This window comes from Pelodiscus sinensis, chromosome 2, assembly GCF_052426305.1.
Source record: "Pelodiscus sinensis isolate ZL-2025 chromosome 2, ASM5242630v1, whole genome shotgun sequence".
NCBI classification, from domain to species: Eukaryota; Metazoa; Chordata; order Testudines; family Trionychidae; genus Pelodiscus; species Pelodiscus sinensis.
The window spans coordinates 230037779-230063024 of record NC_143053.1 but is presented as its reverse complement, the minus strand read 5'-3'; the positions used below and the strand labels follow the sequence as shown (position 1 = coordinate 230063024).

The 25246-nt window shown below is 42.9% G+C and overlaps 1 protein-coding gene across 3 annotated transcripts in view; it reads right to left on the bottom strand.

The window, feature by feature from the left end:
- WAC (WW domain containing adaptor with coiled-coil) overlaps nt 1-25246 on the bottom strand; it is a 93088-nt gene that overhangs the window by 38773 nt on the left and 29069 nt on the right. For all 3 annotated transcript variants that reach the window (XM_075922588.2, XM_006124776.5, XM_006124779.5), the window contains exon 4: nt 336-442. In XM_075922588.2, the coding sequence (XP_075778703.1) occupies nt 336-442 (107 nt within the window). The remainder of the gene's footprint in view (nt 1-335; nt 443-25246) is intronic.

Below are 25246 nucleotides of genomic sequence, written 5' to 3'. Positions count from 1 at the left end.
AGTAAGATCCTTGAGTATTATATATTTAGGGAAAGTACTTCTCTATTCATTATGTGTCTTTTTGATTAAAAACTGTCAAAGGCAAGGCAGGTACATCTGGAATGCACACTGACAATTAACTATACTGAAATCAACTAACAATATACTGAAGCCATGTATTAACATATAAACTCTGCCAAATGCAATCTGTAATACTGTTCCCTCTATTTTTAAAATACAATTCAATAAAATATGCAGAAAATTCATCCTCTATAATTCCGTTGAAAATAGCAAAACTAGTACATATAAACCAGCTTAAGGCATAGACACTGATGATAACGACCTTTAATACTTACTGCATCTGAAGTTTTACTTGGATTATTGCTTGGATTAGAAGAATGTGAATTTGAACTATGAAGAGCACTGTGGTTATGTGAATTTTCTTGTGGAGAGTAACTGGTCCCTAAAATACACAAACATAGTTCATCATGAATGTTTCTATAAAAATTAAACATACCTGTATTTCAGAGCTTGGAAGAATATCCAAGTTAAAAGGAAAAATTTGAAGAAGTTTATAGAATTTTCAATCAGTATTTGGTTTATGTGTAATGTATATGATGAAGCCATGTGAAAATATCCCACATTTTACCAATAATTTAACGACAAAATTTTATAAATCTTTATTGGTAAGATTCAATTTAATATATCGGAGTAGTTCAAACCAGGTTTCTTCAAAGGAGACTGAACTATCAAAGTCATTAGAAATTAGGGAGTTGAAAGCAAATTAACTACAGCTCCAACTAAGAGAGACCACAAAAGCAGGAGTTTTCAATGGATTAAATGTGGACTGAATAGCATCTTTCCATTCATTTTGATATAACATTTATCAAATACAGTAAAAGCTTTTCTATCTGGCACTCATAGGGAATGGGGGTTGCTGGTTAGAGTGTGCCAGGTACTTGTGCTTACTGCTCTGCCCATGCCCTACCAGGAGAATCCCATAGCAACCAACTCCCACCCCCTTAGAAACGCTTGGCAATTCTTCTACTTCCCACTGAGACACAGGGCCATACACGAATAGGTCAGCTGCCTGGGAGCCCTCTGGCAGATCTGGCTCCCAAACAGCTTGAAGGGAGGCTGAGGGGGAAGGAGGCACTTGACAGCGACAGCATCTGGCAGTGTCAGCTATCAGAAACCCCATTAATAGCCGAAGGTATCACACTGCCTTGCTAGATAGGTGGGACTCAAGCATATGCATGCCTGATGATGCAAGGTTATAGTCAGCACCCTCAATAGGTATTTTTGCGCCCAGGCAAAATATTAATTATGCGCCCACTCGCCTTAGGTTAGCATCAGTCGTGCGCTTTACTGTGTAATTTACTATTTTTTACTTTTTGTGTCTTTGCCCCCCCGATTATGATGTGCCCGGGACGAATGCCCGACCTGCCCTGCCCTTGTTATGGCCTGGGTATAGTGGTTGGGGCAATGCCAGTTAACCAAGTTTTCCAGATGTTCAAGTGCCAGATAAAGTTTTTACTCTATATGGAAGAGAAAACCTGCAATTTAGTGGAGTGATATATTTCAACAGTCATAAATATGATGGAAAATCTGAGTCTCACACACAATATAAGTATACTTTATAAAACGTATAATATTTAATAAAATTATCAAGTATTAACTATAAAACTGGTGACTGGTGTTTAATCCTAGAAAACAGTGCAGTTCTATCTTAAAAGCACTAACAACTGCACTGTGAGATTCAATGTGAGAATAAATTTCAAAAAGAATTTGCTTAGTTTATAAGTAAAAAATGAGAGTTTTCCTAGTTTCCATGCCTTACAAACTCAGCTGAAAATAAAATAGTATTTCCTGACTGTACCTCATGAGAAAATGATTATGGCTATACAAAGGATAAGAGGATTTATTTGATGCTAGTTAGCATTTTCTTATGATACCCAAAACACAGCAGACTCCACATACTGTTTTGTCCCCAGGATTAATGTGAGCAGAAAGTAGTAAAATCACAATCATAATTTTTCAATGCCTAAAAGTATATTTGGATATTAACTCTCTCTCTAATATGTATATATAAAAAATTTCCTGCAGGATGGAGTGACATCATTATGTCACTATCCATCTCACCTCCCGCCTGCACGCTCAGCCACACGGCCTCCCCTTTCACCCTAATCCTTTCTGTCCCCTTTCCTTTCCCAGTTCATTCCCCCAAGTCCCTGTTCTCCCCTCCAATTCCTGCCTTTTCAACAACCCCATGCCCTTTCACCAGCAGCCCACTGCAGAGCAGGTTGGCTTGGTGCTAGCAGTGACTCCTGGCTGCCCTGGTGGAACCCAGCAAAGCAGCTTTCAGGGTGGGGGCGAGGAGCGCAGGGGCCCAGCCCCTGGCAGCCACTACAGCACCACGTCTCCAGCGTGTCCCATGGTGGTGGAGCTACCTAGTTTCCTCCCACTCAAGATGACGGAGAGCCTCCCTGAGCAAGCGAATCCTGCAGGAGATCGAGAGCAGACAAGGCCTGCATGGGGCCCACCCTGCAGCGAGGGGCTGAAGGTCTGCAGACGGCAAGGGGCCTCCTGCCTGGCCACACCCGGGGCTCCGCAAGGCCCTTGCATAGACAGCTCCTCCCGAGACATCCAACCTCCAATGAATGCTGTGGAGGTGCAGCCCTTTGGGGGTTTGCCACGACTGAGCCTCAGGGCCCCTTGGACCTCCTAAGGAAGGCCTAACCGTCTGGGGCTACCTTGTTTGCCCCTCTGTCCATAAAGCACTGCCCCCTACTTGCTGGGATCCTGGCTCAACACTTCACCCCTCCAGCTCTCTCCGGGGCCCTGCTCGTAGCGCTGCACCCCAGCCTTGCAGGGAAGGAGTGCACCCACTGAAGCACCAGGATCAGACCTCTGGCTCAGGCGAGTTTTTCCAGGCCCACCACGAGCTGGGCAGGTCTTGGCCACACTGCACAGCTAGCCCTTTGGGGACAGTGCAGTTATGCTGCACCCCAGGCTCCCTGGGTTTGCCACAGAGCAAAACTGCCCCAAAGGCCGTTCGCATGTTGGTTACACAAACACCAACAGGCCCATTCAGAAAGGTTGGGTTGAGCCCAAGCGCGCAGCTCGACAAATGAGTAGGAGGGAGCAGGGCGTGCGTAGGGAGGGAGGAAGGGGGGCAGAGTGCATGTGAGGATGGGCTGTGCAGTAAGGGGACATGGTGAGGGTGAAGAGGATATACGAATGGTGGCAGGGGGATGGGCAGTGTGGGAGGGCAGGGAGGAGGAGCTAGGGGAGTATGGAGGTGTAGGAATGGAGGAAGGGGGTGGGGGTATGGATAATGTGGGTTGGGGGAGGGGTTATGGAAGGATGGGTAGGTGTAGGAATGGAGGCAGCGAGAAGGAGGTGTGGGTAGGGATGTAAGAATGAGGTGGGCCTTGGAGCTCCAGGATAACTCAGACCCCACTGGACTCGCTTCCCACGGGACCCAAATCTGGTTCTCAGTAGGGTGCAGGCACGTAAAGCTGGGGGCTCCCCCATGGTTTTATATCTCTCCATTGCGCCATGTCCACACAGTTTTAATTTTATACAAACTTAATTTGAGATTCTTTGCAAACTGTAAAAGATTGTGAAATTATGTAAACTATTTAATTCCATTTCCTTGTCAGAGTAGGAATGTTCCTTGACCTAAAGTATTAGTGGTAGAGAGACATCAAGTCTCTCCATAATTAAGTTCAATTCCCCCAGAAGAATGATTTTAACCATCCTCCTCATTTTTCCAAAATTATATATATGCCTGAAGTTTTACACGTGGACAACATAGACTAATAAATTTGAGGCAAATCAGACAAGGCTTTCTGGAGAAAAGAAACAGAGAAAAGAAATCACAAAGCCTATTTACTAAAAATAAATCTTCCTCTAACTGAATCTCATTGTTCTCCTAAGGCAGGGGTAAGGAACCTTTTGTGTGTTAGGAGCCAGTGACCCACAGAAAAATCAGTTGGGGGCCACACACAAGTGAGAAGCAAAAAACCAACCAAACAAAAAAAACCACACCACACACAAAACACACACAGAATTCTCACTGACGTGGCCTCTGACTGAAAAGAAAAAAAGACACTTCCCGCATTCCTCTCTCACACCAGAGCCTACGGAAGCCCAGGCTACTAGATTTTGTGTGCTCCAGCCTTATGGCTGGAGGGGTCATGGGACTGAAGTGCTAGCACAAGCTCCCCAATAGTTTGGGGAGCGGAGGAGCCGTGAGTCTCGGCCCCCAGGCCTTAGGTTCCCGACCTCAGCTCTAAAGTCACATCTATATCGCAGATGAGGTGTGATTTGCAGCTCATCTAGACACAGCCAAATCCTACTCATGATTTTTAGCGAGCTAATTAAATTCAGGGTATCATGGTTATACTCCACAAGCTGCATCATGACACATTTAGCACATTATGCTATTTCAGTCTTCTTACAATAAAATGTATCTACTTTTAAGGAAGATGGACAAGGTAGATGGTACACAATTAAGGTATTTTGGGTGACCTTAACTGTGAATGTTGTAACTTACATTTTATAAATTAAAACAGTAATTTCTTAGCTTTCTAATATTGGTATTTTAAACTTCAAACATTTTTCATGATTTTTCTTGCAATTAGAGCAAGACAAAAAAACTTCCAAAAAAAAAAAAGCACCAAGAAATTTGACATCCAACCAAATTTGGAATACTTTTTTTTAAAGGGAGATTTGTTAAAAATGTCAGTTCACAAATTTACAAAGTTATTTTTTCTTAAATGCCAGCCCCTTGGGCAGTATACTACAACGAAAAGACAGTGAACGTTTAAGATCTTTGCAGCAGCATTTTGAATGAGGCAAGCATGTGTCAAGGCCAAAGAGGAGAATGTTAAAGTGGTCAAGATGCCAAATGATGAGGGTTGAACAAGAATTTTAGCTGTGTGGAATGCAAACAGAGTGTAGGAAGTAGAGTAACACGGTAGTTCATCTGTCTTTTTTACTAAATCAAGGAGGTCATGTGCTGAGCACAGTGGAGAAAGGAAGGAAAGAAAATTTAAGCAGTGACTCATGGGATAAAACAGTTAGGATTTCAGGCTCAGAATTCAGTTAGGCAGGGGAAATAAAGATGGTTAGTTAGGAAGAAGATAAAGCTGAAGAAGGAAAAAACGAGTCTGTTAGTGGAAGAAGTCAATATAACCATGGGATTTCTGACAGTTTGGCAGAAGAGAAAACAGGTGTTGGATGAACCAGGGATGGGAACTGATAGACCAGATCTTGCAATGGAAGAGAAAAACAAAAATTAAGGATGGAAGAACGTGTAGAACAGAGGTGACCAAGTCAAAGGAGGAAAGGGCGGGCAGGAAAGGGCTAAGAACAAAAGAGAAAACATTCTACGTTGATGGACCAAATCATGGAAGCACCAAATGGCAGAGTGAGAAGGCAAAATTTCGCCATTTTCACGATCAGGGCTTTTTTGCGCAAAATAAATCTGAGCTGTCTACACTGGCCCTTTTGTGCAAAAGCTTTGCGCAAAAGGACTTTTGCCCGAATGGGAGCAGCATAGTATTTACGCAAGAAGCACTGATTTCAGACAGTAGGAAGTCAGTGTTCTTGCGGAAATTCAAGTGGCCAGTGTAGACAGCTGGCAAGTTTTTCCGCAAAAGCGGCTGCTTTTGTGGAAAAACTTGCCAGCCTAGACACAGCCTCAGAGTGTAAGCTGGGGCTAGCAAGTGATGGAGAGGAGGGGAACAGAGAGGGTGGGGCCTAAGGAAGGGATGGGGTAGATCTTGGCTTGTCCTGACATTTAAAAAGTGATCTTGGATATAAAAAGATTGGAGACCACTGCCTTAAAACCTCATTTTTAAGACCTTATATTCTTTGGAAACTGAAAAATTCGTTTTATCCGGTTATGCTATAATTTTCTTTGCATCCAATAAAAAAGGGGTCAGAAGAAATATTCAAATAAAACAAGTTAGAACTCCATTAGTTCCTGTTGCTTATTTTGACTCAATTCTGTAATAGCGGGAAAGCTTTTATCATCATATCCATCACTATCAACACATTAAGATTAACAATGTAAACATGGTAGTACCTGTGACTGAGCTTCTCTCAAAGCATGTTATGTGTGACTATGTCAATGCTATATGCATCCTGTGAACCAGGGAGTTATGAGGATTGACACTCTGCTGCCTAGATTTGTTACAGAGTCACCCACAAAATATAACATGTGTTGCTCTCATGTGGGCAGTAACACATTCCACATAGTACATGAAAACCTACATTAAGAACACTAGGTTGTAAAAGTAAAGCACTTGAAAGTTAGCAAGCACCAGAACTTAGATTGCTTGTGTAACCTTAATTCTGCCCCTTGTTATGTGCACACAACATGATCCAACAATATTCTGTATTTTCCAAAGGACGCTTGCCTCATTCAGTTTACAGAACAGATATTACTTAGAAAATGAGGTAGCTGCTCAATCCTTTTATCATTCTCTTAGGATTTTCTGCATAATTGACTATATACTATGAAAACTCTGCCACTGACATTCTATTATTCATTTCTTCATGGACATTTCTAAGGCACTTATGACCACATCATTAATGCTTCACAAATATTTATTTATCTCCACTGTTCAATAAAACTACTCCCATTTCACTGATGGGGAAATAAAGACATTTATCCGTCTACACATGGTTTTGTACTTATTTAATTAAACCTGCATAAAAACAATTTAGCTAAGATCAAGTCCCCTAGCATGTGTGCAATTATGCCAGTTTAAATGTGTTTAGACTTTTAGCTTGTTTCACAGACTATAGTGGTGTATTTTAACCAGCAATGGTATTTCAGAAGGAGTGGGACTGGTGTGGGGAAAAGGAGCTGAGACATGGACAAGGAAACTTCTAGGAATGAAGTAAAACAGAGTCAGAACTGCTGCATATGCACCATACAGCATAACAACATATACAACAGGCACATGCTTTCAAAGACATAGTGCCAATGAGTTCACCACACTAAAATCTCGCATTTAATAAAAAGAGGGGGGAGAGAGAGTGTGTGGGCATGGTTGAGACCAATCGGTTTGAGGTGTGGGAGAAGGCTGAGGGCTCTGGCAGAGGACTTGGGTGAAGGTCTTAGCTAGGGGTGTGCACTCTGGGGTGGGGATAGTGATGAGGGGTCTGGGATACTGGCTGTCACAGGGCTTCAGCAGGCAGAGAGGACATCCCCAGCCCTCTCTTGTGGCAGCCGCTTGGGGCCAGGTGAGAGGCACCTATTCCCAGCTGTAGGAGACCTGTCAAGGCTGGGACAGTTTGGGGGAGGGGTGCCCCTCCATAACCACGGGAGCTCTGGCAGGGTTGAGCTGGGGTATTTCTATCTATGAAGCTACTAATAGCCTGCCATGCAGCTTACAGGAAACTCTTCTCATAACCCACATCCCCTCTGTATCCAGCAAGACGAAACAGGAGAGGCAGAGGGTCTGCAATGGACTAGATACACCATCATAAGGACGCAACTCCAAGGGGCTCCACTGCTGACCTAACAGATATTGCTAGGAGAAAAATTGCTCGATGACTTTGCATGTGGCATGCACACAGCTGCGAGGAATAGAGATAAGCAATCATTCGAAAAAGAATATGGCACATCTGCCTTCATTCATGTTACTCATAGGGGAAGGATAATACTAAACACCTTTGTGCTCCCTGCCTTGCATCAAATCTGATGCAGGGTATTCAGCCTGGGTCTTACCTTACACCTCCTATAGCTTATAGTTGCAATACTGAGACCCCAGAAACACTTTCACATTTGGCTTTCATTCAAACCTTTCTCACTAGTTCCATTTCTGACAAAACCCCAAGGGAAATTAAGGATTTACTTGCATGGAAAACATCAGTATAAATATAAATCATGATAATTACAACACTATCACTTCCTATGCTGACTATTCTTACTAGGGCATGAGAGTGCTTTTTTCTGGTTTAGCTTAAGTTGCTTTGGAAGCAGGTTAAAGCCAAAATAGCAATTTTTATTCCACAAAAGTAGAACATACAATGAGAGTCAGAATAGCATAACTACAGCAATATAATTATATTGTTATAACTGGCAAAAAATTTCTTCTGTAGACAAACCCTCGCTAACAAAACTTTTATTAAATTGTGCATTAGGTTTATATTAATAGTGCTGTACACAATTCCTATGCACACTGATCCCTTAAACCCGGGGTTGGCAACCTTTCAGAAATGGCATGCCGAGATTTAACTTATTCATTTGTATTTATGGGTCTGCATGCCACTGATACTTTTTAAAGTCAATAAAAGTCCTCCTTTCTTTCTTTCTTTCTTAGTGACGAAAGAAGGAAAGGAAAGGAAAGGAAAGGAAAGGAAAGGAAAGGAAAGGAAAGGAAAGGAAAGGAAAGGAAAGGAAAGGAAAGGAAAGGAAAGGAAAGGAAAGGAAAGGAAAGGAAAGGAACTTCCCATTTAGTGTGATCATTGGCCTTGCTTAGTTCTCTGATCTCGAGCTTGTAGTTTGATACTTCAAGCAGGACACAAGCCTCTGTCTCTAGCACCACTACGCCAGTGATGATGGCAGAAGAACAGCCACCACTGCCACAGAAGCTCCTGGGCACTCTCATGCCACACCACAGCCCCAGGTTCAGCTTCAGCAGCCACCCCACAACCTGCCCCAGGAACAGCTCCCATGTGGCTTCAGCCCAGGTCCAGCCCTTTCCCAGGGCAGAGGCTGGGGCTATGGTCATGGGATGACTTGCCAGCTGCTGCAGCCCAAGAGGCGCCACAGCCACACACAGTCCCAGGCTGGCTCTGGAGGCCAGAGAAGCTGTTACCTCAGTCCCAGCGCTGCCCCTCCTACCACCGCCAAGTGCAGTGCAGCCTAACTGGCTGCCGGGGAAGGGTGAGGGCCTCCAGTGGCAGCGCAGGACCCACACGGCGTGGAGGTGGGAAGGGGCTGAGCTCCCTGCATGCCGCTCAAAATTGGCTTGTCTGCCACTTACGGCATGTGTGCTGTAGGTTGCTGACCCCTGCCTTAAACCTTAACTCTGTCTCTTTACCTTACAATGGCATTGCTGCTCTACTGAGGCCCTCAGGGAAATTACAGCAGGGATCCCTAACACGTGGAAGATGTTGGAGAATAGGGATGTAAAATCCTGTTTAATTAGCCAACCGGTTAAAACATATTGTTAACCAGTTAACTGACTGGAAGGGAGTGAGCAAGGGGGATGTTACATCCCAGCTGGAGCAGCCCTACTGCCTGCCACTGGGCTGAAATAACCCCCCACCAGCTGCAGGCAGGGCAGTAGCTGCACCAGCCCCACCAGTTAACCTCAACTGGTAAGCGTCACCCATTAAGAGTAGACTTACCAGTTAACCGCTTAAACCTTCACATCCCTAGTAGGTAATGTTTTTGGAAGTAAATGATGTCTACTGCCACAGACACAAGTCTCCTGATGTGCTTGCTTCAGCTCTAATAAGCTGCTGCAAATACTCCCCAAATGAAAATTACTGCATATTAGAGATATCAGAAATTTTTTATTTTAGTAATTGTGTAACCGCAACAATTCTTAGCAGTTACATGGTTATTAAAATGCTCATCCTGGGGATTGGGATGGCAGCTAGTACGCTCCCAGCTCCACTCCCAGAGAGCCCCTGCCACCCCACACTGATGCAGAGGCAGCAGCGCCAAGTGGCAGACGGAAGCAAGTCTGTGAGGTGAACCAGTTTAAAAATTGGCTCCTTGCTCAGACCAGCTCCTGCCTGCCACAGATACAGCATCCCATGAAGCAACCTCTGTCCACGGGGAGCTCTGGCTTCCCACAGACAAGAGCTGCTGCCACCCTGCACTACTGCCTCTGTAACGGAGGCAGCAGTGCAGGGAAGCAGGCGGCTCTCCTGCATGTTCTTCATTTAAAACTCAGACAGCAGGTTGGGACTGAGCCAGCTTGCCAGTCCAAGTTTTAAATGCAGACCATGCAGGGCAGGGGTGCTGAAGTTAACCAGGACCATTATCCAATAAGCAATCACTTATCGGTTAAACTCTTAGCCGACCAGCCACCAACATCCGTACTACACATAATATTATAAATAGGAACAAGGATTTGGAGTTGTAGTCTACACTGAAATGGCAAGTTTTCTTAGGGCAAGGTAATGTTAGGTCATATTCCTAGGCCTTAACCCATCTTTTCTAGGGAAGACCTAAAATTGTGTGGGCACGACCTTCGCTCTTTTTCTGGCTTTAGATTATGCCTTTAAGTGCCAGCACTTCTGCCACCCCTCCCCACTACTGCTGCACAGCTCCTGCCCTTTGCCTTGGAGTCCCCTGCCCCCCACCCCTCGAGCCTCCTGTTTGCTGTGCAGGGCAGGGAGAAGAGGGGCACTGATGTCAAGGTACCCCCTCTCCCACCCTGTATCCTATCTCCACAGAGCAGAGAGGGGGGCACAAACAGGACTTGGGATAGAGTTTGCTGGCTGCTTTTGGGAGTGGGGCAGGGCCAGGGCAGGGGTGAGCCTGCCTTAGCCCCACTGCACCCCCACCCAGGAGCCACCTGAGGTAAACAGGGCACAGTTGGAGCCTACATCCTGAAACCTTACCCCAATCATGTACCTCCCCCTGCACCCCAAACCTCTGCCCTATCCCCAAGTACCCCTGCATGCAAACACCCTCACAGAGCCTACACCTAGAAACCCCTTCGGGACCCCAACTCCCTGCCCAGGCTCTGCTCAGAGCCCCTCTCGTACTCCAAATCCCTTAATCCAAGACCAGAGCCTCCACCCCAACCTGCTGCCCCCACCTGGTGAAAGGGAGGGAGGGAGGGAGGAGGGAGTGAACAGGGGTGGTGCCTTGGAGAAGGGGCACAAAGGGGGCAGGGCAAAGGTATTTGAGTTTGAGGTAGATCCTGGATTGCACTTAAATTCAAAACGTGATCTCATGCTTAAAAAGGATGGAGACCACTGCCCTAAAATGACTTGAAGGAAATAGTGTTGTGGTATGGCAGACATTACCTTAACTCTGCATTTCCTGGTTTTTAACCTTTGTACTTTATTGCTTTCTGATTTTAAAAATTGTAATACTCAAGTGCGAACTTCTATGCTCTAGAAGGGTATAAGGCAAAATAAGAAGCAACATGGACTCATTTTTAACAAAGGTTTATGTTAAACGATACACCATTTATTTCATGGACTAAAGTCATAGCATTCTTAGCTGCTTTACAATGAAGGGTAGTATATTCCACAACCAAAACTGAACTTCTTGTCATCCCCTGAATATACGTTTTTATTCTTGTTTTTATTTTAATTTATTCTTTTTTCTATGCTTCTAGTACCAAAAAAAAGGGGGGGGGGAGGAGAGAGGAGGATACAATTTGTATTCAGATTAGGGATGTGACTAATTGAGCAGTCGACTACACAATAGGCCTAGATTTATCAGGTAGTCGAGTCATTACTCAACTAGTTGCTCCCCGCCTCTGTATCAAAGGCAGCAAAGGGGGGGAGCCGGAGCTGGTAGGGAGCCGTCTTAAAAGCCTGTTGCCCCCCAGCACCGTCTCCACGCGGGAGGGGAGGGAGGAGCAGAGGTGCAGCAGGGAACCTAGTGCAAACCAGGACTGAGCAGTCCTAGCTCACACCTGGTCCCAGACAGTTGCATAAGTGGCGACTCTTACTACATTTAAAAAGCAGAGACGCAGCCAACCCCCTTATCGACTAATCAAATAGTTGATGGAAATGCCACTGACTACTCCATTAGCTTACTAACCACTATTTAACATACCTAATTCAGATGCATTTTTTTTTTTTTGTCTACCTGGTTTGAACAAAGACTACTCAGTTATTCCTTCAAAACCCTCCCCTCTTCCCAACACCATAATCTTAAATGAACAAATCGACAGCCTTTAGCTTCCTACATCCTTATATAGTGTCATTAGGATATGCCACAGCAGAAACACTAACCACCTTTTTTAAATTAAAATGATCTGCAAAACTGTCGTTTTTCAGTACAAACATTTAGTAGGAGTCCTACTCCCCCCAACTTTCAATGTGTTCCATGAAGTAATTCATTTTATCCATACACCCATACAACAAATGTGTAAATCTATACCCACTTCAACATTTTCTGGGAAGCCAAATTAGTGAAAATTCTATTGAAATACTGTGAAACTACTTTTACAAAGATCAAGTAATGACACTTCAGTTAAGGTTAACATAGCTGACTACTAAGTGCTTCCATTAGTTATTCTGGGCTCAAACAAAACCAACACCTCAAGCTAATTTGAGCCAATTTATGTGATGTGAGCTGAAGTAATATGACTAGCTGATGGCTTGCATTTTCACCTAATATAGAAATGATTTTTGACTGTGATAATTGAAGAAAGTTCAGTTTTTATTCAAACTTAGTGACTCCAGACTTACTGACATTAAATATTTATAAGTATAATAGCCAGGGCTCACCAAGTGGTGGCGAGCCCTGCTTGCCAGCTGCGCGGTTCTGCGCTCTGTGCATGCGCAGATCGCTCTGCACAGGCTCTTCCTGGTTGTAATCTATTCGCCCATCGGCGAGTAGATTACATTATTTGTCAAGCCGTGATAATAGCCCATGACTTTTCACAGGGGAAATTATCTTGCTGCAGTCAAAATAACTAAAATGATTAATTCACACCTTTTGTTATTTCTATCCAAGCAGCTGTGTGTATACTATTTCAAAATAATGTATGAATGAAAGCCAGTATGTTATTTCGGTTCATGTTTGGGGACAGACCAGCAACAATACAAAAACCTACAAATGAGAACTGAACACTTCAAATCTCTGAAGTATTTTAATATCAGGACTATTTATTAGGGCCATGTCTAGACTAGGAAAACAGGAAACTTGTCCTAAAGGCCTGGTCTGCACTATAAAGTTTGGCTGACACAAGGCAACATAGGTCCACTTGATTGTGCATGTATCTACACTGAAGACACACTAGATCTACTTAAGTCAACACAGTGTAAATGTAACCACTGTATTACTTATGTCAAACCTAACTGTCCTCCAACAGCTGTCCCACAATGCCTCACATTAACCCTCTGTTCCCCATGATGAACTCAGCTGCCCAGGAGTTATGGTGACAGGAAACCTGCTCTCCCCACCTCTCTCAAGCTCTGAAAATTTTTGCAATTCCTTTTCCTGATTGCTTGGCTTGCTAAGCACATCTAGCAACTCTCCATTGTTGAGTGCAACTGCCTATCTGATCATGCTGGCTACACACACCAGATGTGCTCCTGCCTGGAGTGAACAGGAGACACTGGATCTTCTGGACCTGTGAACAAACGAAGCTGTGCAGGCACCATTCAGAACCAGAAAAAAAAATGCTGACATCTACAAGCAGATTGTTCAGGGAATGCAGTAGAAGGAGTATGACAGGGACCAGCAATAGTGACACATGAAAGCAAGGAGTTTCAGCAGGTACATCAGAAGGCCATGAAAGCCAATGACTGATTTGGTGCAAAGCTGAAGACTTTCTGCTTTTACAAAGAACTACCTGCCATACTTAGCACAGATCCCATCACTACTGCCAGTATCACTGTGGACACCTCAGAGTCCAAGTCACAGTACCCTGCTGTGAACAGCAAGGAAGTGGTGAAAGACAGGGAGGAAGAGTATTGGGGACAGGTGACCAGGAGATCAAGCTGGGCAGTGAGTCAGGACCTATTTTTGAATCAAACAATCTAGAATAGTAAAGCTGAGCCCGACACAGGTGTGTAGTTTAATTTTAAATTTCAGTGATGGCACTCCCAAAGCGCAAGGCACATTTAGCACACATGAATTTATGACAAATCCAAAAAAAAAGAGGTATTGGTACAACTAAGTGAGGTAGAATTACTACCTCCTTCTCTTTCTTTCTAAGGTTAGGTGAGAGAGGAAGGCACAGGCATGCAGAGCAAATTATGTACTCAGGGCTATCCCATGAATCCTCCAGAGCAGTGAGGAGCAACCTGCGGCCTGTGGCGTTCCACCTGTGGCCCACACACCATGACTGCTTCCCTCCTGTACTGGAGCCCTGCACTTCCTACTCTTCCCCTTCCCTCTCAGCACTATCAGCTGTTTGTGCCTGCTCAAGCTGGGGCGGGGAGTGAAGAGGAGAGCAGGAACGGAGCACAAATCAGCAGGTTCATGGTGCTTGGAAAGTGCTGGTAGGGAGAGGCAGGAGTAGAAAATGTAGGGCTCCAGTGCCCCACTGCATGAGGGGTGTGGAGAAGGAGGTATACAGGAGGTGCATGGCTGCAGGTGGAACTCAGTGGGCCTCAGGCTACCCACCTCTGGCAATCATGAGGGCCATTCATGGAGCCCACTCACTAGTCTTTGTTGCCCATCATTACTCCAGAGAGATCATAAGTGAAACTATCATAGAGGTACCTTCCAATCCTCTCCGAAAGGTTTCTAGAGAGAACTGTCTTATTTCTTCCTCCACTGTAAGACACTTTCCCATGCCACTTAGTGATAACTTCAGCAGGCACCATTGCAGTACACAGTCTAGCAGGATGCAGGCAAGGACAGATTAGGGATGCCATCAACAGCTGTGCTCTCTCTGTCTTTGTTACCACCAGGAGTAGAGAGATCAAAAAAAAAACCTCCACTGCCTGCAGAAAACAGTGCCAGTATGCAGTGCCATGGGACTATACTATTAGAATCTTGCAACCGAGCAATTTTCTCCTTATTTCAACTCCCAGTGGGCCAGACTCACCAACACAGATGATGTGACTAGTATCTGAGCAGATGTGAGAATGTAGCACTTAAAACATGGGGAGCAAAGGGAATTATTTCAGCCTTTTAAGTTTCACTTTCCTTAGTGAATACACTGAAAATAATCCCTCTGTTTTTTATCTGCCTCTGCTGCCATTGTGGCCTTCAGGACCTTCCTTCTCCACACCTACAGAACACCTAACCCAGATAAAAATGAGAAAGCAGAAGGAGTCAGGATGACATGTTCAATGAGATCCTATAAATCAGTACTGGACTGTAGGATGAACACTGCAGACAGCCTGGAGAAGGATAGAGCGGAGAGGGCAAAGTCCCAGCAAGAAAAGATGCACCAGAATGAAATGGGGCTTCTCAGGCAACAAACACAGATGATGCAGTCTTGTACACCTACAGATTTAAAAATTGCATGATTCTTTCCCACCCACCACAATCAATTGGGACCTTCCTGTACCCTCCCCTATGCATACACTTAATATAAGGGCATCAGGGTTGCTTCCACTGCACCAGCAGGACATTAAAGACAATCACAGCTTCACCTACATTGACCTGTGAAAGCTATCAATGTTCTTTCCCCTTCACGATAAATTAAGAACACAGAACTAGGGATATTAGATATTGTGTATTTTAGTAATTGTGTAGACGCAACAATTTTTTAGCAGTTACAGTTACGAAAATACTCCTTGGGGGCAGAGCTGGCAGCCACCATACTTCCAGCTCCCCACTCCCAGGGAGCAGTAGCACAGGGTGGCAAGTGGAAATGGTCTATAAGGGGAGATAGTTTAAAAATCAGCTCTCCACGAAGACTGGCTCCTGCCTTGTGCTTCTCATACAGACAGCAGCATGGGGAGGCATCCCAGGGAGCAGCCGTTATCAGTGGCAAGCCATGCATATCGGCTCCTGCCTGCCCACTCTGCTGCCTCTGATAGACAGCTCTGTAGGATCCCGTGCTTATGGGGAGCCGGCTTTTAAGCCTGCTCCCCGTAAGCACCAGTTTCTGCCTACCCTGTAATGCTGTTTCTGTGGGAGGCAGCGGGGTGAGGGAGCAGGCTGTTCCACTGGTTCCTGCCCCCTTCCTCCCCGGCTCCCTCTGATACAGTGGCAGCAAGGGTGGGGGATTGTGTGCAGTTGTTTGGATTAAATCAATACACCTAAATTTATGAGTTAATTGCTCAGACAGTTATATGCTAACAACCTTAAACAGAATACAGTTTTTAATGTATTTGCTTTTAAGTTAAAGGTTTTTTGCACAGATTTTGTTACAGAATAAAATTTTGAATGTCATTTGTCTATCCATTCACAACATATGTTTCCTGGAACTTGTCAGTTGAGAACATGACCAACCTCTTCAAGCACAGTTTCACACAACTCATAAGATCATTCACAAACACAATTAATAGGTGCACTAACAATGTTATTTACATCCACGTACAACAAATCACTACATGATTCACACCAGGCCACAAAAGCTCAGAGCCAGGTAGAGCAACTAGAAACCCACAGGACACTCTGGTTCACTAATACAGTAAAAAAGAATACAGTATTATCTGGCACACCTGGGGATTAGGGCATTCTAGTTATCTAAACATTCCAGTTACCTAAGGGTCCCATCAACCTAGGAAAAACCAATGGACAACAACAATAAAACTCAAGTTTTTAATAACAGTAGTTTTGTATGTGAGGCAGTTGGTCTCAAATTTCTATTTTGAGTTAAAGGTGATTAGTAGTACTTAATACAAAAAATTGTTAAGCCAATCATGGTAAGCCAAGCCAGGCTCTTGCGCCTGAAGATGTGACAGTATTGTGGCTGGGGGCAATGCCAGTTAACAAAGTTTTCTGGTTAACAGAGTGCCGGATAACAAAGGTTTCACTATACAATGGTCTTTCAAGGCCTCCCTAACCAATGCAGCCCTTCATAGAGCTTTTTTAATAGCCCATCTATTAGGCTGTTCAAATTCAGCAGACTGAAGCTCCATCACTGCCCTGAACCTCTACAGAAACTTTTTCCTCTTTGATTCACAGATATGGTGCACAACACGGCAGACAGCTATAAACACTGGGATATTTTCCTCACTGAGGTCAAAACTAGTGAGTAAACACCAACAGCATCTCTTCAAACAACCGAATGCACATTCAATTGCCATTCTTCACCTGTTGAGACTTAAACATTGTTTGTTGCTGCTGAATGGGTCAGCATTCAGTTTCGTGAACTAAGGAGTAAGGGATAGGTTGGCATTTCAGCATGTCCAGAGCTAATCTGCCAATCAGGGGAAAAAAGCCCATGCTTGTAGCTTTCCAGTGTTGTGTGTTTCGAGATGAGACATCGCTGATATTGAAGAAGTATTGGCCAGGCGCCACCAATGCTCATGTAATTATAGTGGAAGCCATTTTTGTTGATGTGTTCTGTGGCAAAGTGGTCTGCTGCCAAAATAGAAAAATGCATGCCTATCTATTGCTCCACAACAAATGTGGGATCCCCACTGCTGCAAACTCATTCACTATGTCCCACACATATCTGAGTGTCACTCTCTTACATAGCAGGAGGCATTTAATGGCCCTACACACTCGCAATACAATAGCCCCAATGGTGGATTTTCCCAACTCCAAAATTATCTTCCGATAGCAATTAGGCATTGCAAGTTTCCACAGTGCAACTGCCATTTGCTTCTCCTTTGTCTCAGTGCAGATCTGATATTGGTGTCCCTATGCTGCAGGGCTGGGGCAACCTGAACACACCGACATAGGAATGTGACCTCTCATTTTTAAAAATTCTTCAGTCCTTGCTCATCATCCCAAAATGTATTACTAATGCAATTACACCACATAGTGATTTTTTCTCAGTCCCAGAAACTCGGCACCACCATATGCAGCTACTCTATGAATGCCACCAACAATCTTCAATTGTCACATACTCTGTTCTCCAAGAAACTGTCACGTTCCCTGCAGCTCTGCAAATACCACAGGATTGTGCACCCTCTTCTTTTAACACTCATGACTAGAGTCCTGCGTGGATACAAAATTTTGTATCCGCATATGAATCTGTATCTGCAAAAATGAGCTGCGGATACTTGCATCCATGTCTGCAGATGTGGATGCCCACGGACATAAAGCTGATATCCACAGATTTGCAGGGCTCTATTCATGACAAAAGTTCAGAGCTGTGCAGGCTCCATACTGTGCCAGAGATGGCAAACAGCGAAGTGGACCATGTGGATTTGTGAAGCATTGGGGGGAAAAGGCTTCAAAATGATGGGATACAAATGACATTATGGGAGAGAGACAGCTATAAACTAGCAAGTGAACCCTTACTGCCATTACACGCTGCCAAAACTTCTCAAAATACAGTGTACTGGAAGATGGTGAGTTGTACACTCTAACAGCTCTACAGGGTGCACCACATTCTGTATTGATACAAGCAGTCCTAGTGAATACATGCACCACCAACACAGGGAGCCAAGTATGAAATGCACAAGGTGATAACTACAGAATCTGCATGAGTCAACATACATTAATAATGCCGATATGTTGTACACTAGGAATTTACAACATGCGGTAATTTGTTATAAAAACACCATTTTTTCCCCCTACAGTAAACATGCCCTTAATGAACATACTGATAATGCAACAAAATCCTCAATAAGTTAGTAATACATTTGCCTCAATGCTCTCTATTCTGCCAAAAGACAGAAAATCTGAACAGGATATGGCTAACAAGCTTACACTTACACACACACTTTCCCATTTAAAAATAAAATCAGTTTCAATTAAATCTCATCACAAACTTGCTACACCTAAGCTTACATTCTCATAAAAACAAATTAATGGCTCTAGTCTGTCCAGTCTAACTACCAGCTCTTACTCCTTGAAAGTTCTAGGCTTTCAAATTATGTTTCATAGCAAAATGAAGTAACAGACAAAGGACAGAATGTAAAAACAGACAAAGGCTGGATTGTTTCTGTTCTATGCTTATGGCAGCGGTGGGCAAGAAGATTTAAGTATATATCCTCCAGGAATAAAAGAAAATGTTGCTGAAGTCACAAAATAATTTCAAAACAGCCATTTTGCTTCTGCTTCACTTGAGGAAAGCAGGAGGATCCAAACTAATTCTCCTTCAAAATATTTGATGGAATTCTGTGGTTGACTGCTTTGAACAATTTATTAAGAATTGACCTATTCTCATAGAACTTTGTCAAGAAAACCATAATTACACAGATGGAGGTATCTCATCCAAAGTAAGTAACAGTGGGATAAAGAAGAATGTGAAGGATATGCTCAGTATATAGAAACCTATTATCCACAACCTTTAACAAACTTCAGAGAAATGGCTGCTGCACTGCTGATGCTCTTGAAATTTGTAAGGCACTTCAAGAGATATTGATGAAAAAAAATACCTCACCAGAAAGTTTTACTACAGGCAATAAAGAAGCAAATGGATCTAGCACAAACACCACCTCATTTTCTTGCAAACATTCTTAACCACAGATAAAAAAGGCAGATGCCTAACTTCTGAAGATGCTGATGCTGCGATGGCACGGGCATCTCAAAGTCACTCCTCAGTTATACCAGTCATAATACATTTCAAGGCTGGTGCAAAACCATATAATCAGTACATGTTTACAGATGATGTTTTGAACAAAGGCACCCTCCCTGAACTGGTGGGTATCCTTAACCAGGCACCTTGAAACAGAGATCCTTCAGTTGCTAAGACAGCTTTTGACTATGGATGTAACAGGTTAACCAGTTACCTGATAAGCATTACTTTACTGGAATGCTTATCAGGGTACATTGGTTAACCAGAACCTGGCCGGAGCAGTCCCCTATCCGCAGCGTGCTATAGGCTGCTCCTGCCCAGCTGGGCCCACCGAACCATGGGCCAACTAGCCATTTAAAACATACAGTTTAACTGATTAACATATTAAATGGAATTTTATACCCCTACTTTTCATAGCAGTAGTTTCCTCTACAGGCACTGAGAGATTTTCATTGTTTAGTATTAGTAACACAAATCTAAGAAATCCACTGGGAGTTGAAAAACCAGGACAACTTATACAAGTTGGACTTCCCTAGTTCAGCACCCTCAGGACCTGACTGGTCCCAAATGAGGGATTTTTCCAGACCAGGGGAGGTCATTTGAGGCCCCCTGATGTTTCCCTATCATCCCTCCATGGGATTCCTATTGACCAATCTCATCTATGACAGCCTTCGCTAACACAATGAACTATTTCTAATTCTATGCCTTTGATCTGTGTCTAGATTATAGAAAAGGCAGTCTTAATAAAAAACTTAACTTGCATTTAAACATGACCTATTATAGACAGTTGAGCACCATGTAGCATGCTAGCTAGTTCGGGAGTCAACCTTGACAAGCCAACACATCCAGTTATGTTTTATATAATCTTTTGATCTTTAGTATCTTAAACTAAATAAAAACAAAAGCTTTCACTTTGCAGATACTTGGAAGTAGTATCTCTATTGTTCTCTTAGCTGCTTTGAAAGCGTAGGCCTTAAACCGTCTTAACTAAGGTTATACTACTTTACACACCAGAGACTGACGATGTCCCCATGTGTCAAGAAAAATAAACTGTGTCCACTTAGTAATATGCAACCACATGTCAATGAAGGGCTCTGATATGGGAAGGCAGTAGGGAGCTAGCAGAGCCTTTCTTCTACTGGCATCTTTTCTTGAGACAACGGAACACTTCAGCAATTGAGAATCAGGACAGTGTAGGAAGGCACAGCTTGGCCAAGTAGAGAGGCATATCTGTGCACTACATGCTTCAGCTGTGCCTCACTATCTACACAGCTACTAAAACCTGGGCTGGGGGCTACTCAAATACACAATACACCAACAAAAGAAATGTGCACTGTAGACAGTGGGTATTTCCACAGCCACTGTAACTGTACTGTAATAGTGCTGATGTTTCCTACTTCAATGGAAGCAGTTCTTCCCTGGATGTAGTTAAACTTGCCTCTCTTAAGAGATGGCAGATAAGTCAATGGAACAATTCTTCTGTCAATCTGGCTGTGTTTAAGTAGAGAATAGGGTGCCCTAACTGTGTCATATTGAGCATCAAATTTTTCATGAGTCTGAGTAATCTAGTGATGTGGATTTAATTTTTGGGTATAGACCAGGCCTGAGTCTTTGGTTGCTTCCTAAATATGCCAGGGCCTACCTTGAGCCTGGCTTAACCTTTTGAATCCAAGTAGGCAGAAATACAAAAATTAAACAGGGAAAATAAGCCACAAAATAGTCATAAGAGTAAACACAAATATCTATCAATTCATTACAACTTCCTCAAACCATTACCGATAACTGGTGTTCTAAAGCTATATTTTACATGCCATGTAGACTCTGTCATAGGAATATCTTCCTAAACTTTAGGAAATTTCAACTACTATTCAGTACACTCCCAGAAACTAACAGGACAATAAGACCTTCACATAAATCATTCCAAGAACCACTAGTAATAAATAAATTGTTTCCAGTAACAAAAACAGTTACAATCCATTGAAATAAACTGTAAACAGTAAAAAGGATATAAAATGTTAAAGAAGAATTCATACAGAGTAACCTTATTAGTTTAATAAGCCCTATTTTTCTGTAGGAATTCAAGATCAGCATGAGGTAGAAGGTCATTTGGGATCCTTTTAAAGGAGATCCTCCTATGGTCAAACATGATGCAACACTGAATATTCCTCTAGACAATGCAAAACTGACAAATCTTTTCAGGGTCATGAGAAATAATGGGAGAATACCAGGAGTTCACTAAATGAGAACTCTTAACACAAAAAGCAGATTCCACTGTTGCCCGAAAAGTAACTAGACAGACAGGCATATGGTAGGCAACTGAATTGGAGGCATGGCATATATGCATATTTGTTTTAAAACCACTTAAAAATAAAAGGCTTGTTTTAACCAACTATTATGGTTAATTATCTAATATTGACATACATGTGAAAGAAAAAAACAATTTAATGTGAGCATGGATCATTCTAAATATGTAACAGTCAAGTAGAGTCATAACACAAACAATAGAGCTCACATAGCTCAATGCCCAATCCCACCTATGACATGATCAATAAAACTGGACAGTGCTTAGCTATTACCGTGATGGGTGGTAGAGGACATCCCAAAAGAAGATATTTTTTAAAGCCTGTGTCGATGAGCTCTGAGACAACTTTAGGCTAGCACCCATCTTTTCATCTAATGTAATAAACTCCCCTATCTAGGATAAGGGTGGTATTTTGAAATTCCACACCATCTAATAACTTTGTGTAACATGGGGTATGGATGCTATGTTCCAGTGTAAAAGCTCTTTGACAGCACTGATTTGAATAACTAAATGGATCCGCAGATCAAGAAGGAAGCAGCACATACAGGACAGAGTTACAGAAGCATCTGCAAAGCAGTCTGTGGAAGGAAGACTCTATTCTACTATGCCACATCCCACTCCGAATGTGTTTAACCCAAGCTTGATAAAAAGGATTTTCCCCTTCTACCATAGCAGGATAGCTCCCAGGGCCTGCACGAGCCAGGACTGAATAGTCCCGGCTTGCCCCGGACCCGGAACCACTGCAGGTCTGCTTCCCCTGCCCTCCCCGTCCCTCGCAAAAACAGTGCTGGGGGGAACTTGTTTTTAAGCCAGCTCCCCCAGCACTGGCTCTTGTTTTCTCCCCCATTGCCTGACACAGAGGTGGGGAGGAGAGGAGCAAGTAGTTGAGTAGTCACACAATTACCTGATAAATCTAGGCTTATCGAGTTGTTGACTACTCACTTAAATCCCTAAAGTTAACCAATGCAAGCTGAACGTATTAGATGTTGCGATGAAGATTACAATTTACAGGTTAACTTTTTTCCTGTGTAGCAGTGAAATTTATAGGCAGAATAGGGATGTGAATGGATAACAGTTAATCATTACTCAGGAGCAACCCCTGCCTCCACCCTACAGTGAGTGAAGGACCGCTCCAGACCCGCAGAACTGCTGGCTCCCAGCCCACATGGGGAGTAAGGAGTGCATCTGCTAGCTCCCAGCCTGCGCAGGATCATGGGCTGGGAGCCGGCAGCCTCACGGAGGATTGGGAGGGAAGGAAGTAGCAGTGGAGATGGGGGAGGTTACTGGCTCCCAGCCCGCTCAAGCAGAACAGAGTTATTTTTGGAATCTATTTTGAATAAACTTCCAGTGTAATTTTAGAGCTTCTTTTACCATCAGTAAACTCTTGCACAACGATGTGAGTGTGAATGTGAATGTGAGTGTGGGGGTGGAGGGAAAAGGGGAATTTTCTGTGTTTCTAGCCCTCCAGAAATATGGATTTGGGAATGTTTTGGAAATGTTCCTGTACCTACTGGCAGTGCCAAAAAGAATCAGGAATCAAATATAATGAGTATAACCAAGACATAGCAAGAATCAAAGCTATGAAAGGGTGCTAGTTATCAAGTTGACAATAATGCTACAGGTTGAACCTCTCTAGCCTGGCACCCTCGGGACTTCACCAGTGCCAAACCAGAGAATTTTCTGAACCACAGCAAGTCAACATTGTCTAGCAGCATTAACAACACCGTCACTGCTTACTGGGCTCTTAGATGATATTTAGGGATATTAGTGCTAAATAACAGCGCAGAACCCCGAGAGCCAGGACTTGTGGCTGTAAAACTATGGGACCCTGGGAAATTTCACCACACATATGAGAAGTCTAATTAAAATCATGCTGGACCATGTTGCCAGACCAAAGAGTGCTGGACTAGAGAGGTTCAACCATACACAGTCTGAATATTTTATTTCCTCCTATTTTATATGTATATATAACACAAAGCTCCCCCATAGGGATAAGAAAGTAGTGCTAGTACATTTTTTTCAAATGATAGCCTGCCAAATATAAAGATAGAAGTTGAACTGCAAACTGTTGCTTTAGAAGCTTTTAAGTTTAATTCTAATAAAAATATAATATATTCTATTGTGATAAATTAATAATTCTGTAAAGTAACATCCACTTTCCCCTCCCAAACAAGAAGTCTGAAGAAAAGGTTCTCTGTTAAGCCACATCATTTCTTGAACGAGGCACGCGCACGCACACGTTATCAAATAGAAATACTGGCATGACAGATAGTCTAGGCTGAAGCCCTAAACAATACAATTATACGCAAACACAAATGCTGTACAAATAGATAACTGGCTGAAGAAATTGACTTCAGAATATAAGCTTTCCTTTTAAAATAAAGTTAGTCTAACCCTTATGGTTATGAGGACAAACCTTGAAAGAAGAAATTAATATAACCAACACAATGGTTAATGATGAATATGTAGAAAGTCTCAGAAACCCCAAGAGCAGTTAACTGCTCCCTTTCATTTCAATAGACATGTTCAAAATTTGAACCCTAACAACAGCATTTAAGATGTTATTTATTTCACTGATGGTCATGACAGCAGAAATCTAAAGCATCTATGGTTTCTATGACACAAAATACTGAACTTTATCAGCATGAAAGTGACTACACTGTCAAAACACCACCAGTAATTATTATCCATAGGCTTGCCCACACTTTTAATAAGTAAGCTATTTTGGCTCTAGTAGTAGCCACTATGGATAATTTTTTACTTTTAACAATTAAAATCATTGGTAAAATCACTGTTTTTAAAAAAATTGCTATACTATTGAATTAATGTACTGGTTTTAATCATGTGTCACCTTATTTTAAATTTGTCTCCCTTAAAGTAGATTTACAATTCTGTTCCTATGAATAAATATCCATAAGAAAGGAATTTTAAAACAACAAGTATTTCAAACATATGCAATATTAAACTATTTTGAATACCCACCAACACATTTGAAACAAAGCCATTTTAAAACAATACTGCTTATATAGCAAAACTTTGTTTATTTACCCTTCCTCCTCCTCTTTAAATTGTTGAGGACACAAATATAAGAGAATTTTAGTTTTTAAAGATTTTAAATATGGTCCTATGTCCCATCTATCATCATTACACAAATACACCTACTTTTTGGTGTTTCATAATATGGGGCCATCACTGAGATACAAAGTAAGTAGGGTCTCCCTCCCCGCCCATGTAACAGATTGATACAAAGAGTCATTTTCTTTCATTTTGTTTACTCAGCTATTATCACCAACACAGTAGGCGTAGATATCACCATTAGCTATCAATTTGTACCAGTTCTCACCTGCTCCTCTTCTGGATCCATTTGAAGTAAGAAGATTAGGTATGAAGTGATGCTTCTGCCACAGGTAACAGATAGAAAGCACCTTCCCACTCCCCGCCCTAGAAAAAGATGAGGTTCAGTGCACCTATAGCAAAGAATCCACTTGGACTCATGGATTCCCTTCGCATGAGCTGCTGTAAATTCTCGTGTGTCCCTCATTCTTGCCAAGCTGAATTACTGGAAGGAGGGGTATAAGGATAAAAAAAATCACTTCTTATTGTCCCACAATAGTAGGTGTAACACTGCTGCTAACTGTCCCTTATCAGGTAAAACAGTACATCACACAAAAACCACCTTTAGTCAGGCTCT